This window comes from Suricata suricatta, chromosome 17 (assembly GCF_006229205.1).
Source record: "Suricata suricatta isolate VVHF042 chromosome 17, meerkat_22Aug2017_6uvM2_HiC, whole genome shotgun sequence".
Classification (NCBI taxonomy): Eukaryota; Metazoa; Chordata; class Mammalia; order Carnivora; family Herpestidae; genus Suricata; species Suricata suricatta.
In genome coordinates, this window is record NC_043716.1 from 44,589,641 (window position 1) to 44,604,278 (window position 14,638).

General features: G+C 41.5%; 1 protein-coding gene across 5 annotated transcripts in view; it reads left to right on the plus strand.

The window, feature by feature from the left end:
• The window catches only part of CEP95 (centrosomal protein 95), a 41,859-nt gene extending 31,249 nt beyond the window's left edge, over window positions 1-10,610 (plus strand). For 3 of the 5 annotated variants that reach the window (XM_029927468.1, XM_029927469.1, XM_029927470.1), the window contains 9 exons: window positions 3,891-4,015; window positions 4,741-4,830; window positions 5,549-5,678; window positions 6,419-6,588; window positions 6,697-6,771; window positions 7,783-7,935; window positions 9,322-9,468; window positions 9,930-10,001; window positions 10,267-10,610. In XM_029927468.1, the coding sequence (XP_029783328.1) occupies window positions 3,891-4,015; window positions 4,741-4,830; window positions 5,549-5,678; window positions 6,419-6,588; window positions 6,697-6,771; window positions 7,783-7,935; window positions 9,322-9,468; window positions 9,930-10,001; window positions 10,267-10,443 (1,139 nt within the window). In that variant the 3' untranslated portion in view covers window positions 10,444-10,610. Of the gene's footprint in view, window positions 1-3,890; window positions 4,016-4,740; window positions 4,831-5,548; window positions 5,679-6,418; window positions 6,589-6,696; window positions 6,772-7,782; window positions 7,936-8,517; window positions 8,602-8,729; window positions 8,892-9,321; window positions 9,469-9,929; window positions 10,002-10,266 lie in introns of those variants that run through there. The other 2 variants (XR_003904424.1, XR_003904425.1) reach the window with 2 other exon arrangements.
• Window positions 10,611-14,638: the final 4,028 nt, after the last annotated feature.

A 14,638-nucleotide genomic window follows, 5' to 3' on the forward strand; every position in this document is an offset into this window, starting at 1 on the left:
ATATGATTGTTTTCTTAACTTTATTAAGACTTGTTTGGTGCCCTAACATATGATTGGGCCTGGAGTATGTTCCTGTATGCTTAAGAACAATGTTATATATTCTGTTGCCATGGGATCAGATATTCTGTAAATGTGTGTTAAGCTCCACACTTTTGACAGATAACTTAAGTCCATTATTTCCTTATTTTCTGTCTGGATGATCTGTCCATTGGTGACAGTGGGGTATTGAAGTTCCCTATTACTGTATCACTTATTTCCCCTTTCTATTTTAGGTTCATTAATATTCACTTTTTACGTACTTATATGCTCTTATGTTGGATGCATAAATACTTGAAAATGTTAAGTACTGTTTATGAACACTTCTATCACTATATAATGATCTTGTCTCTTGTTACTGTCTTTGCTTGTCTTTAAAATTTGTTTTGTCTGATAAAAGTATAACTACCACAGCTTTCTTTGATGGTTTCCATTTGTGTGAAACACCTTTTTCTATCCCTTCACTTTCATTCTGTGTGGACAGTGTCCCTAAAGCTAAAGTGCGTCTCTGTTTATAGTCAGTGTGTAGTTGTGTTTTTCTTTTTAATCCATTCAGCCACTCTGTGTCTTTTGATTGGAAAATTTAGTCCATTTACATTTGAAGTAATTATTCGTAAATGTCAACTTGGTATTGCCATTTTGTTAGTTTTCTGGCTGTTTTCTAATTTCTCTGTTCCTCTCTTGCTTTGTGATTTGATGATTTTTTTCTAGGCTTCTCTTCCTGCTCCCATACTTTTTGATATCATAATTACATCCTTTTTTGTCTTGTGTATCCATTAACAAATTTTATTTTTGCTACTTCTGTCTTTTAACCTTTATGCTAGACTTATATGTGCTTTACCCACCACTGTCACAATATTGGACTTTCCTGAACTTAACTATATATTTACTTTTACCAGTGAGATTTTACTTTTATATGCTTTCCTGTTACTAAATAGCACTGTTTTATTTCATTTTGAAGAAGCTCCTTTAAAATTTCTTGTAAGGCTGTTCTGGTGTTGAATAGCTTCAGCTTTTGGAAAACTATTGCTCTAGTTCCAAAGGATAGTTTTGCTGAGTAAGTTTCTCTCAAATCCAAATTTGTTTTAGTTTGGGGTCTTTGGATTCATCTTATTTGAAAATTTCTGTGCTCCCTGAATCTGGGTGTCTGTTTCCTTCACCCAGGTTAGAGGAGTTTTTAGCCATTATTTCTTTGTTTTTGTTGTTATTAATGTTTTTTATTTATTTTTGAGAGACAGAGAGAGGAGACACAGAATCTGAAGCAGGCTCCAGGCTCTGAGCTAGCCGTCAGCACAGAGCCAGATGCGGGGCTCAAACCCACGAACCGTGAGATCATGACCTGAGCCGAAGCCAGACACTTAACTGACTGAGCCACCCAGGGACCCCTAGCCATTATTTCTTTGAATTAATTTCTGTCTTGTTCTCTGTCTTCTCCTTCTGGGACCTCTACAGTGTGCGTATTGCTGGTGTCCACAAATCCCTTAGGCTGTCTTCACTCTTACTCATTCTTTTTTCTCATCTGTTTGGGTAAGTTCCACAGGCCTCTCTTTGAGATTGGTAATTCTTTTTTCTGCTTCCTTTAGTTGGCTGTTGAAGTCCTGTGTTGAATTTTTCAGTTTTAGTTCCTGTATTTTTCAATAACATGACTTCGGTTTGGTGCTTCATTATATTATCTGTCTCTGTTGAAATTCTCACTTTGTGCGTGCATTGTTCTCCTAACCTTGTGGAGCCTCTTTATGCAAATTATTTTTAAGACTTCATCAGGTAAATCCCTATTTCTGTTTAAGTTTTATCTTATTCTTTTGTTTAGAACATCTTCATTCTCCTGCAGTCTCTGTGCACTAGGTAACACCCACCTCTCCGGTGGTCTTGGGCAGGAGAGCCAGTCCCTAGCTCTTGGTTGTACCAAACCTCTGTGATTGTCAGACTGCCTTCTTTGTTCTTAATGGCTCACAATAGATGAGGGTGGGATTTTTTTCTCATTCACCTGAGGTGTAGAAGTCATTCAGCTAGTTTCTGGATTTCTTTCAGCGGGAATTGTCCCATATGTAGCTGTAGATTCAGTGGATCCCTGGTAGGTGGTGAACTCGGGAGCCTCTAAGTTGCCATCCTAAACTGGACCTTCTCGTCCTTTTTTTTATACTTGTAACAGCTCATAGTTATTTATAAACATTATTGTTTTTAAATTTACATAGATACATATTATTCTGTAACTTTTTTCTCTTAACATTGTTATATATGAACTTAGTCCATCTGTATGAAGAGATATAGGTCACCTTTTCCTCTATTTCAGCACATGTAGATTGTTTCTAATTTCCTAACTACAGTTTTGCAGGGAACAACCTGTAACATGTGCAGAGTTTCTCTGGGCCAGGTTGTAAAGCCTGGAACTCTTGAGCTCAATGTCATGAGTTCAAGCCTCACATAAAGGGTAGAGTTTACTTTTTTAAAAAAAGTTTCTCTGGGATCTACATCTAGTAGAATTTCTTTTTACTCCAAAATTACTTTTTCCTCTTATTTTATCTTTCCCCCCTTAAATGTTCTCAAGTAATCTCTAGGTAAGTCTCACCTAGTGATCTACATGTTTCCCGTACTATATGCATACACATCTATCCCATTTTGAAAACTCATAATAAAGTTATAATGCCATTTTAATTGGAGCTTTAGTTTAAAGAATATATTGTAGACATAATAAGATGTCATAAAGGCATCATTTAAAGTAAATAGTGGGGGCGTCTGGGTGGCTCAGTCTATTGAGCATCCAACTTCAGCTCAGGTTGTGATCTCATGGCTCAGCTTGTGAGTTTGAGCTCTGTGCTGACAGCTCAGAGCCTGATTCGGATTCTGTCTCTCTCTGCACCTCCCCTGCTCACTCACAGTCTCTAAATATAAACATTAAGAAAATTAAATTGTGCAAGTCAGTTTTTCGTAATATTTTTTCTTATGTATCTCAGTGCCTGACATGGGGCTTGAAGTCATGACCTGGATATCAAGGGTCACATGTTCCACTGAGTCAGCTACATGCCCCTTTAATGTCTTACATTTAAAATTAATTTGAGGGGTGCCTGGGTGGCTCAGGTCATGATCTCACAGTTCATGGGTTCAAGCCCCGCATCAGGCTCTGACAACTAGCTCAGAGCCTGCTTCAGATTCTGTATCTCCTTCTCTCTCTGACCCTCCCCTGCCTCTCAATATAAAACAGTAAAAAAAATTAAAAAATTCGAAAGGTTTGAATTAAAAGCCTGAAAAAAAAAAAAGGGAAGTTTTAGTTCTCTCGGAAAGTTTATTTAGCAAGATACCTATCAGATGCCCTAGTACAACTATACACAGTGGAACATTAAAAGCATTTGTGAAGAAAAGTTATTTGTTAGGGCTCTTAGGCAGTAAGGAATTATTAGGAGGGAAAAATTGGGACTACTTACAAAATGCTGAACTACATTAACTCTGTCTTCTAATATGCTGCTTCATGAGGGTGAGATGTGTATGTACTGTGTCTGGCCTCCTCAGGAGCTAGATTCTGAAAGGATAGCAGACCTGCAGCTTGGACCGTGTAACACCTTCTCCCCCCACCTCCTCCCACTGGACGTAGGCCTCTGTGCACAGCAGGCGTTCCTCTTGTTGCTCCATTTTCGACCCAAAGTTGAATATGGCATCTAAGTACTTCTTTTAGACTGCATACGTTTATGTTCACTTATCTCTTTACTTGGTATGACTGAACATAGAAACAAATACAAATTAGTTACAGGACAGAGTATGTTCAGCACATTCACAATCATTCTTTTGTGGATTTGGGCAAAATCAACTGTTAGATTTCCAACTTGACACGCCTGGAGCACGGCTCTTCTGTGTTACAGGAACGTCCAGGCACAGATCTCGTTCGCTCTCTCCATCTCCAGTGAACAAAAAGAGACAGTCCCGTATGGAGAGAAGACGGCAGCGAACGCCAAAAGCAGCAGATATCCGCCAATTCCAAGCAAAGGTACATCCCATCCCTTGACTACCATTGAGTAGCAGACAATGCCATTTACCCTCAACCAGATGCTACAGTGAACATGCTTAAAATGCATTTAATATTCTTGAACTAAGTGGATGGTAGGCAGTTATCTGACACAACTTTTATGTCTCCCATTAGGGAACCTAAAACTTGTGCTTGTGATACACTAAGAAAACTAACCTTGTCAGATATAACCCAGCAGCACTCCAGGGGGTTCAGGAAGAGTAGATCAGTGTGGGTTGACGTTTTCAGAGAGTGCTTCAGAGAAGACGAGAATTCGAGGTGGATTAAAAGTGACAGGGCAGTTGAGTTACAGATAGGATTTAAGTGCTTACGACAGGAATGAGAGGAGCGGGTTAGGATTCAACATGGAGAACGCATGATTACCAAGGCAGACTTTCCGCTGTGGAACAGGAATTCTGAAATGCAGCATCAATTTAGAACACTTACGTTGCTTGTTATAGTATATTTTATATTTAGTGAAAAACTAAAATGCATTCAGATGTCATATAACATGTGCTATCAAAATAATTACAAAACCTGAGAACAAAAAAAATGTAATTTGTAAAACTGTGTCCCAATCACATGTCTGTTAAATAATGTATATTTAGGATAGTGGCGTCTGCAAGGAACTTAGGTGAATTTTGTTCCTTACATTTTCATTTGTATACGTTTTTAATAATTACAATATATGGCTTTTTCTCCTCTAGGCAATAACGGAAGCATTTGAAAGGGAGCTGAGAAGAAATGAAGTTCAAGAGAATATTGGATCTCTAGGACTAAATAATGATGAGGAAACAGTGGGTAAAAGTCTCTACTGTAATAAATGCAATTTGATCAGATCAGTGGAAAGTACAGAGATGATCTTTTTAAAAGGAAAAAAGAATCAACAGGACCTTACTCATTAGCTCCTTAGAAAAATGATTTCATTTTATAAAGTGGGATTTTCTCTTATTTGTAGGGTAGTCAGCTTGCTAAAATGTGGCAAGACATGGTACTTGAGAACACTAGCCTTTCTCCTTCCTGCCCACACTGCCATCGCCTCCTCAGGAAGTCAGGGGATCTGCTGTTCTCTGCCTGATGGGCATACATTCTCACTGCCTTTTAAAGGAGGTTACAGAAACAGGAAAAATACTCATGCTGAAATGTTCATGGACAAACCAGGATATAAAATACATTATGATTGCAGCTAGACATTATTTAGGCACTTTTTTAATCTACATGGAAAAAATTATCAAGCAAGGACACTGAAGCATTTATTAGTGGTTGTATTTAGGGGTGGGACTCTGGTGACTATGAAACTCAAAAGATTCAGTGCTTTTTCAAATTCTAAGAGGCACCAGAAGCCAAAAGATGCTTTTAACTTAGAGTTAGATAAACATTAACCAGATTTTAGAAATGTAAAGTATGACAGTTTGGTTGGGGATTGGTTAGCTCTTTTTGTCAATACTTAAGATAATGTATGAAAGAGTTATTAGACTTCTTTCTTATTTCTATTGTTTTATGTCCACTTCTAAGGAAAAAATATACAGAGAAGCTGTTCATAAAGGAACTCCAAAACGTAGTCAACCCTGGAAGACTTATTCTAGAAAAACCACAACTCCAAGTCCAAGAGGAGGCTTGCTAAAGCCAAATAAAGCCGTTCCAAGTAAGAACCACAAAATTGTGCTTTACGGAAAACTGGCATCCTTTGAAAGCGTGTGCTCCATTCCAAGGGACACAGCACTGAGCACTTCAGGCTGCCAGTTAGCTGGAGAGCGCGTCCTCTTCTATCCCTGCCCTGTGCTCCATTTCTATAGAGAGAGAGAGAACTCTTAATACCTCAGGGAGGCCTACATACTGGTACCGGAGACATGATAAGGCTACCACCTGCAGCTTCACTCACACTTTAGTGGCCTTTTCTTTGTTTCTGGGAAGTTGGTAGAACCAAAGGGAAGGCCCAAAGTAAGCATATGGTCCATCCAGCTCCTGATATTGACATTTGGTGCCAGTGAGTGTTAGAGTCCTGTTAAAAGGAAAACGAGGTCATGTGAAATGCCAGGGTTCAGTTTCAAACACTGTCTGATGGGATGTCGTCAGAAGGCCAGCAGAGACTTCGCCTCCCAGGAGCGTGGGAAGTGTGTGACCACGCACACAGCGTCCTCCCAGTCACTCCGTCAGCTGAGCAGTTAGGACGGACTTCATGAGAACAGGGAGTTAGTGTACTAGGATCAAGGAAGGAGTGCAAAGTTAATGATGTATTTTTAGAATTATTCTTTTCAGGATCTGAACTGCATCACTTAGATACGCTTTGCTCTACCAGGAAGGTGGAATGATACTTCTTATTAAAAGCTGTCAGCAAATCTCTCAGATGAAGAGGGTTTGTTTTTTTTGTTCTTACCCTTGCAGTGAAAGTGAATGAAAACAGCCTCCTGCCTCTCTTGCTCGAGGAGTTTCCATTTCTCTATGTTTCTGGTGAAACACTAAGCAAAATGTGGAAACAGCAAATTACACAGGTTGAACAGCTCAGAAAAGATGCATGTAGAGAAAATCGTTCAAAGAAGAAACTCCAGGATGAAGTAAGTTACCTGTCAATTTCAGGCATAGGCTAAAGCGGAAGGGGAACGAGCTCATCTTTCAGAATCTGGTGAATAGCATTATTAATCTTCCTTCCTTCCCCACTGAAGATAGAAGAAGCCTTAAAAAGGCATGACCTCCTTACTGCACTTGTCAAGAAAGAATATGAACATAACAAGAGACTGGTATGTTAAGAGCAAGTTAAATATTATAATTTTGAATGTATAACATATTAATTACTTGTATTTGTACAGCTGGGTGATAGTCCCACAGACTTACCTTTAACACTTGCCTGTGGAAGTATCTAAGGTTGTAACCAAAACTGATGAGGCGGGAAGGTGCTAGGTACTTTACATACAGTTTCATTGGGTTTTTATAGTAACACAATGGAGATGTTTTCTTCAAGATGCAAACTCCAGTTGGTCCCACTGTGATCAGCAAGGGGCGAGACTGTGATGATAATTCAGGTCTGCCTCTACTTCCACAGCCCCTTCAAGGGACCCAGTGGTTGTAACTTAGTGCTTTTTGTCTCCTCTGATCTTTACCCCCCTTCCTTGTAATGTGGATGAAGAACTGGACCTAGCACATATCCTCTGTTGAGTATCGTGGGGTCGACAGAGGTCAAAGACCATGTGCCAGAGGAAGAGGTTTTAAACTCTTGGTTGAGATAAGCACTGAGAACTGTAATCCTAAACCGTTCCAGAGAAGGAAAGGGAAGCCATGTGAAGTCAAGTAGGAGTCTGAACACCGAGTTGACGACTTTATATAGATGACCTCATTGCGTCCTCTCTGCTTTGCAAGATATTGTCTAATTTCCTTAGTTTTGATGTAAATAATCTTGGTAACACCTTTTGCTTGAAAGTCAGAATGCCTTTTCTCCACTCCTTGTAAGCTGGCTTCTCCGTGGGGCTTAGACGACCCCCTGGTGGACGTGGGGAGATGCGATCCCCAGTTCCACCACCATCACCTGTGGCAGCCGGGGCTCTTTGGGGGCGGCCCTTCAGACTGGTGATGAACAGACCAAAGGCTGGAAGGCTTTTGGGGGCCAACAGTTTTTCAGAATCTATGCCCAGGTGATAGTAAGACAGGCCTGCAGGGCCAGTGGCCTATTAGAGGAACTCCTGGGGCACAGCAGGCTAGCTAAGAATGCCAGTCTCTGTCTTCCTCTTTTCCTTATGTCTTTTCCCCTTTCCCAGCAAGACTTCAAGGACCGCATCCATAGGCAGAAGTTGACACAGTCAAAGATAAATGAAAATCGGCAGCAGATCGTACGTGCCCGAAAATACTATGATGATTATAGAGTTCAGTTGCGTGCAAAAATGATGAGAATGAGGACCCGGGAAGAAATGGTAAATAATGGCTTTTTATGTGATCCCTGTCAAGAGAATGAATTTTCTATTACCTTTCAGGATGACCGTTGTTACTCCTGTCCCAATTTGAATCCAAAACCCAAATGCAAGTCTTCAAGTGCTGGCTCCAAAAGCTTTCACTTGTCCATGCATTTTAGTACCTGCTTGGTACGTCCCCGGCTGTTCTCAGTCTCCACTGCCCTCATCCCCTCTGTTCTCCTGCACTTGTCCTCCAGAGCAGTTGCTGTAAGGGGTTTGGGAACGTGTTAGAAGGAACAGGAATCATCTTAAGCTGAAATGCTTAATCTTTTGGGATTACAAACTGGTAGTAAATTTTGTCTCTAGAGTAAGACATTAAGGAATTATAGTTGTCTGGGCTACTACCATTAGCATTTCTAGATGATGCTACTGTGGCTTTGAGAGGTTCAGTAACTTGACTAAGACTATACCGCTGAATAACGAATGCATGGCCATAAGGAAAGGGGGCAGATCTCAATCCTTTGGGCACTTTGTTTTCCTCTGGTGCAGTTGGATAACCACCTCCCCCTCAGTTGTGCACATGGGTTCTTCCCCTATATACAGGACTCCTTAAGAATGTTTTCTGAAAGCAGTAAAGAATTTGGGGATACAGGAAAGGATGCTGAACAACACTGGTCATTTAAGGAGGTACAAATCAAAACCCCAGTGGGAAGTCTCTAACTAAAATGGCTAAAATAAAAAGGGTTGGCAGATTATGGAGAAGTTACAACCCTCGTGCAGGCCTGGCAAAAAAGAGCTACCATAGGACTCTGCAGTTTCTCTCCTAGATACGTGTCCACACAAATAACCTACAGCAGCCTTGTTTATAATACCCAACAAGAAGAAAAAACTCCAGAGGCCCATCAGCTGATGAATGGATAAACCAAATGTGATCTATCCATAGACTAGGATATTACGTGGCAATAAAAAGGAATGAGGTATTGATACCTGCTGTAATATACACGAACCTTGAAAACCTGCTAATAAGTGAAAGCTAGATGCAAAAGGCCACATATTTTAGGATTCCACTTGTATGAAATCTACAAAAGAGGCAAATCTATAGACCTGGAAGGTTCATTAGTGGTTGCAAGGAGTCGGGGGGATGGAGGGGTGGCTGCTAGTGGGTGTATGGTTTCTTTTTAGAATCGTGAAAATGTCCTTAAGTTAGTGGTGATGGTCGCACGACTCTGAAGAGGTACAATTCAGTAACTTTTTGTATATTCAAAGGGTGAATTTTATGGTATATGGATTGTATCTCAATAAAGCTGTTACTTGACTTTGTGCAATACAGTCAGTCTAGTTGGAGCAGTTGGACAAAATGTTTCTATTCCCCCAAAATTCAGCATAATTTTATTTTTCTAACAATAGATATTTAAGAAATTATTTGAAGAAGGTTTACAAATTCAAAAGCAAAGATTACGAGACCTAAGAAAGTATGCCAAAGAAAAGCGAGCTGAACAGAAGAGACAGCATCAGAACGAGCTGGACTCCATGGAGAACTACTACAAAGACCAGGTGGGCTCACTGTGGCTTGTTCACAGCCTGACCTGCCTGCTCCTGACCCCCTTGTGTCAAAGATCGGTTTCGTGTGTTTAATAAGAAGCCTCCATGAATTATCTCAGAACTTGTCACTGTACAGGTTACACTGGTGATGCACAGTAAGCTAGTCCTTGCCCTGGTTCTGTTAAAGATTTCTAAGGGGCGCCTGGGCGGCTCAGTTGGTTAAGCATCCGACTTTGGCTCAGGTCATGATCTCCCGCTTCGTGGGTTCAAGCCCCACATTAGGTTCTCTGCACTGACAGCTTGGAGACCACGTGGATCTTCCATCTCCCTCTCTTTCTGCCCTTCTCCAGCTTTCACTCACTCTCCCCCTGGCTCTCAGAAATAAAGACTTTAGGACTATGAACTTACTAAATATAAGAACTTATATTTGGGCTACAGATAAAACATTTGGTTTTTGTCCTCTCTATCAACAGTTTTCATTGTTGGCAGAAGCCATATCACAACAACGCCAGGAACTCAAAGCCAGAGAGAGATCCCAGGCACAGGTAATAATAGAAATCACTGATTTACAGTTTCCAGAACTAGGAAACAACTGTAGTACAGGTTTTAAGGGAAATGGAGAAGATTCATCTATGATCCAAAACATTTATCCTGTGGTTAATCCGATAAATAGGATTTATCGTGAGTTAATTTTACCTGTGAAGTCTCTGTAAGAGCTACTGCCGAATTACTGAAATTGCAGGGGCTGGAGGAGCTAGAAAGCGGAGGGTCTAACCGAGACAGACACAGGTGACGTGCGTTCTCTTGCAGACACTGTATAAGGTGAAGAGGGAGCTGAGGTCAAAGATGGAGAAAGAGATTCAACAACTGCAGTGCATGATCACCCAGAGTGACGACGATGCTTTCTTCCGGGAACTGGAAGCGGAGCGCTTCAGATCTCGCCTTCATATGGCTTCTTTCCAGTACAGTAAAAATCCCTTCCTGTGAGGCCAGATTCTGTAAGTGAAGTTCCGGAGAACTCTGCTAGGACAGAGCTAGAACTGAGCCAGTAAACAGTCTAAACCAGGAGACCCCGTTCCAAATGCTTTACTTATATATTCATTCCATTACTTTTTATGACATAATTTTTTAAATAAAAAACTTCTTAAAGTAGACTGCTGTGAATTTATAAGTTAAAAAGGGGGGATAAAGGCACATACCCTTCCTTACTCATATTTGAAGGGGTTTTCACTAAAGGAGTGACTAGCCTTGATTGAGCAGCAAGCTCCTGAAACCTATTGCTGTAGTTCAGTTAAAACCATACAGCGCTTTTCTGAACTAGAGATTTGTAAGTGGGGCTTGTCAGCAGTGGGAGCTGGGGTTAAACCTTTAAAATAGCCTGTGTGTGTAGGTTTTTCACCTGTGGCTGGAAGGTAAGAATTTGTGGCTGTGGCTTCTGTTAGTTGTCAGGGGGCAGCATGAGAAGAGGCCGAGTGGGGGAAGGCCAGAAGGGGTGTGCCTCAAAGGAGCCCTAGTGCCTGCAGATGGTCGGCGGCACAGTGGACTTGACGTAGGCAAGTATACACCACGCCTGTTTGCGGTGTGGAGGAGTAGGAGAAAACCCCCGAACCCGGCAGGGTGTGGTGCCTTCCACGGAGAGGACGCTTCTTGGCAGTTGAAGATAGGGGGGCTGCTGATCAGAGCCAGAGAGAGAGAATGGCACAGGACAGCAGGCAAGCACTGAAGGGGAGGAGGGACGGAAGCTCTGCTTAGGGAGTGTAGAGTAGCAATGGCGACGAACAGTGACAGGCCCTGGGAGCATGATCGGTAGGATCCGATGGTCTTGCAGAAAAGAGGAGGTAGCTGAATCTAACGCTGTGCTGTAGTCCCAAGTCCCCTCCTTGAATGGCAGCTGACAGGACCGGGCCACTAGGCAGGCGGGGACTTCCCAGGGAAAAGAGCCGGAGGACTGGCCAAGTTTGGAGCAGGATGAGAGGCTTGCAGACGGCCGTGCTCTACCACAAGAGAGGGAGCGCGGGCGCACAAGACCAGGCTAGCTCTGTCAGGGCTGCAACGTGACGTCCACAGACGGTTATGTAGAGGAAAAATGATACAGATCTGCTATCCATAAATATTTGAGTAAACTGAGCAAATCAAACTATACGCTGTGATACTATTTTACTTTAAAAGCTGTGGTCTGGGTGGATCTCCTAAATAATGCAGGATGCAGTTGACCTTTGGACAACATGCACATTACAGATGCCAACCTCCTGTGCCATCAAAAATCCATGTATAACTTCTGACTCCCCCAAAAACTTTACTCCTAATAGCCTACTACTGACCTGCAATATTATAAAAATTAAGACATTTTGTCTTAGATACTGTATTCTTACAACAAACCTAGAGAAAATATTAAAATCATAAGGAAGAGAAAATACAATCCTGTTTTTTAAAAACAATCCCTATATAAATGGACGCAGGTAGTTCAAGAGTCACCTGTTATCCACAGAGAAGAAGTCTGGAAGAATAGGCCCCAGACAGAATAGTAGATGTCACTGAGGGATATGCCCTTTTATTCTGTGCTTAATATATAATTTTTTTTTTAAATATCCGTTTTTGAGAGAGTGAGAAAGAGCATGCACAAGTGGGGAGGGGCAGAGGGAGGGAGACCCAGACTCTGAAGCAGGCTGCAGGCTCTGAGCTGGCTGTCCGCACAGAGCCCGACGCGGGGCTCGAACCCACAAACCGTGAGATCGTGATCGGAGCAAAAGTCGGACGCTCAACCGACTGAGCCACCCAGGCACCCCAGTGCTTAATATGCTTTAATACTATTAGAATTTGTTAAAATACGTATAATGATACTTTTATTTTTAAATATTAAATGTTTTAGGAGGACTCAAGTTGCTAGTTCTGCCAGCTCTTTACCAAGCTAAGAAATAAACAGAATAACCCAAAAAAATGGGTGAGGGAATTTATCAGGAAGAGGATAGGACTGCTAAGCAAATGTCAAAGAATACGAGAGGAGACAGATTCAAACATGCCAACTGATTTGCAAACAACAGAAAGCAAATGAAGTGGTAACTCAGCGAGTAGATGTTTCCATCCCAGTGCCTGTGGAGAGGGAATTGTACATGAAGCAGATTTGCCCAGAAAAATGCAGGAAAGGCTCCTGGTCAGGCATGCATTTGAAAATTTACTTAGAACTGTGATATAATATATTAGCGAGGGAAAGAGGGGGATTGGTATAAGAATTTATAAATCCTTGGAGCGCCTGGGTGGCTCAGTCAGTTAAGCATCCAACTTCGGCTCAGGTCATGATCTACAGTTCATGGGTTTGAGCCCCACGTCGGGCTCTGTGCTGACAGCTCAGAGCCTGGAGCCTGTTTCGGATTCTGTGTTTCCCTCTCTCTCTGACCCTCCCCTGCTCACGCTCGCTCTCTCTCTCTCAAAAACAAATAAAACATTAAAAAAAAATTTTTTTAATTTTACAAATCCTTAACTACCATAAAAGGAAACGAACCAGACTGTCTAAAATTAATGAGTAATTATTACCAGGTCATTCAGAAATGTGGAAGTAAACATCAGAGAGCTGGCCAGGTCTTGGGGAGGAATGCAAGGCGGGGCCAGAGGGCGGGGCAATGAAGCTTTTTTTTTTTTTTTTTTAAAGATTCTTAATTGTATATGACTTAAACCTTGGCTTTTTTGCTTCGTGTACGCATACGTGTTACTGCATGGTGGGGCACGGGAGAACAGCTGCCTCCTCTTAAAAACATGGGGAGGAAAAGGAAGAACCAGTGTTGAGATAAGCCAAGAGAAGAGAACGTTAGTTCTGAGGGGGCTCAGGGTAAAGGGGTAACATATTTGCCATGGGAAAAGGGACCACAATAAAAAATGGTTAGGGGGAGAATGGGAGAATGAGAAGGGCCCAGCAGACAGAGAAGTGACATAAATTACTAGAAGAACCCAAAATTGGAGCTAGAGCTGCAACTTAACGAGAGACCTGTTAAAATCACAAATCCAGACCTGCAGAAAGTATGTTTTAACTGGCATTTTCAGCCATTCAAACCCTTACCCAGCTAATCTGATTGATATGACCAATTTCTTCAGGTCTTTAAAAAACATGAAACTCAGACTGCCTTTAAAACTTTGCTCCCTGAAGAACAAACCTGGAAACCCCATGCTCCCTGATTTCAAACTATATTACAAAGCTGTTAATAATCAAAACAGTATGGTGTTGGCATAAACACACACACACAGATCAATGGAACAGAATGAAGAGTCCAGGAAGAAACCCACACATCTGTGTTCAATTAATTTACGACAAGTGAGCCAAGAATATACAGTGGGGAAAGGTCAGTCTCTTCAACAAATGGTGTTGGCAAACTGGACAGCTGCATGCAAACAATGACCGTGACTCACTTATACAAAAATTAACACCAAATGGATTAGAGACCTGAACGTAAGACCTGGAACCATAAAAATCCTAGAGGAAAACATAGGTGGTAAGCTCCTTGACATTATTAGTCTTGATGATTTTTTTGGATCTGACACCAAAAGCAAAAATCAACAAGTGGGACTGTATCAAACTAAAAAGCTCTGAACAACAAACCAACAAAAAGGCCACCTATTGACTGGAGGAGAAAGTATTTGCAAATGAGACACTCTGGTAAGGGGTTAATATCCAAAATATACACATTCATACAACTCCGTAGCAAAAAACAATCCAATTAAAAAATGGCCAGAGGAACTGAATAGACATTTTGCGAAAGACAACACACAAAGGGCCAACAGGTACATGGAAAGGTGCTCAACATCACTCATCAGGGAAATGAAAGTCAAAACCACCTCACACCTGTTAGGATGACTGTGATCACAAGAAGTGTTGGTGAGGATGTGGATAAGAGGGAACCCTGGTGCACCGCTGGTGGCGATGTGAGATGGCGCAGTCACCATGGAAAACAATATGGAAGTTGCCCCTAAAATTAAAAAATAGAATTGCTGTATAACCCAGCAATTATCCTTCTAGGCATTTACCTGGAGAAAATGAAAGCACTTACTGGAAAATACACACGCACCCCATGTGCACTGCAGCGTTAACGACAGCCAAACCACGGAAACGTAAGTGTCCATAAGAAAACACACTATTTATATACAATGGAGTATTATTCAGTCATTAAAAGAAAAAAGAAGGAAATCTTACCAT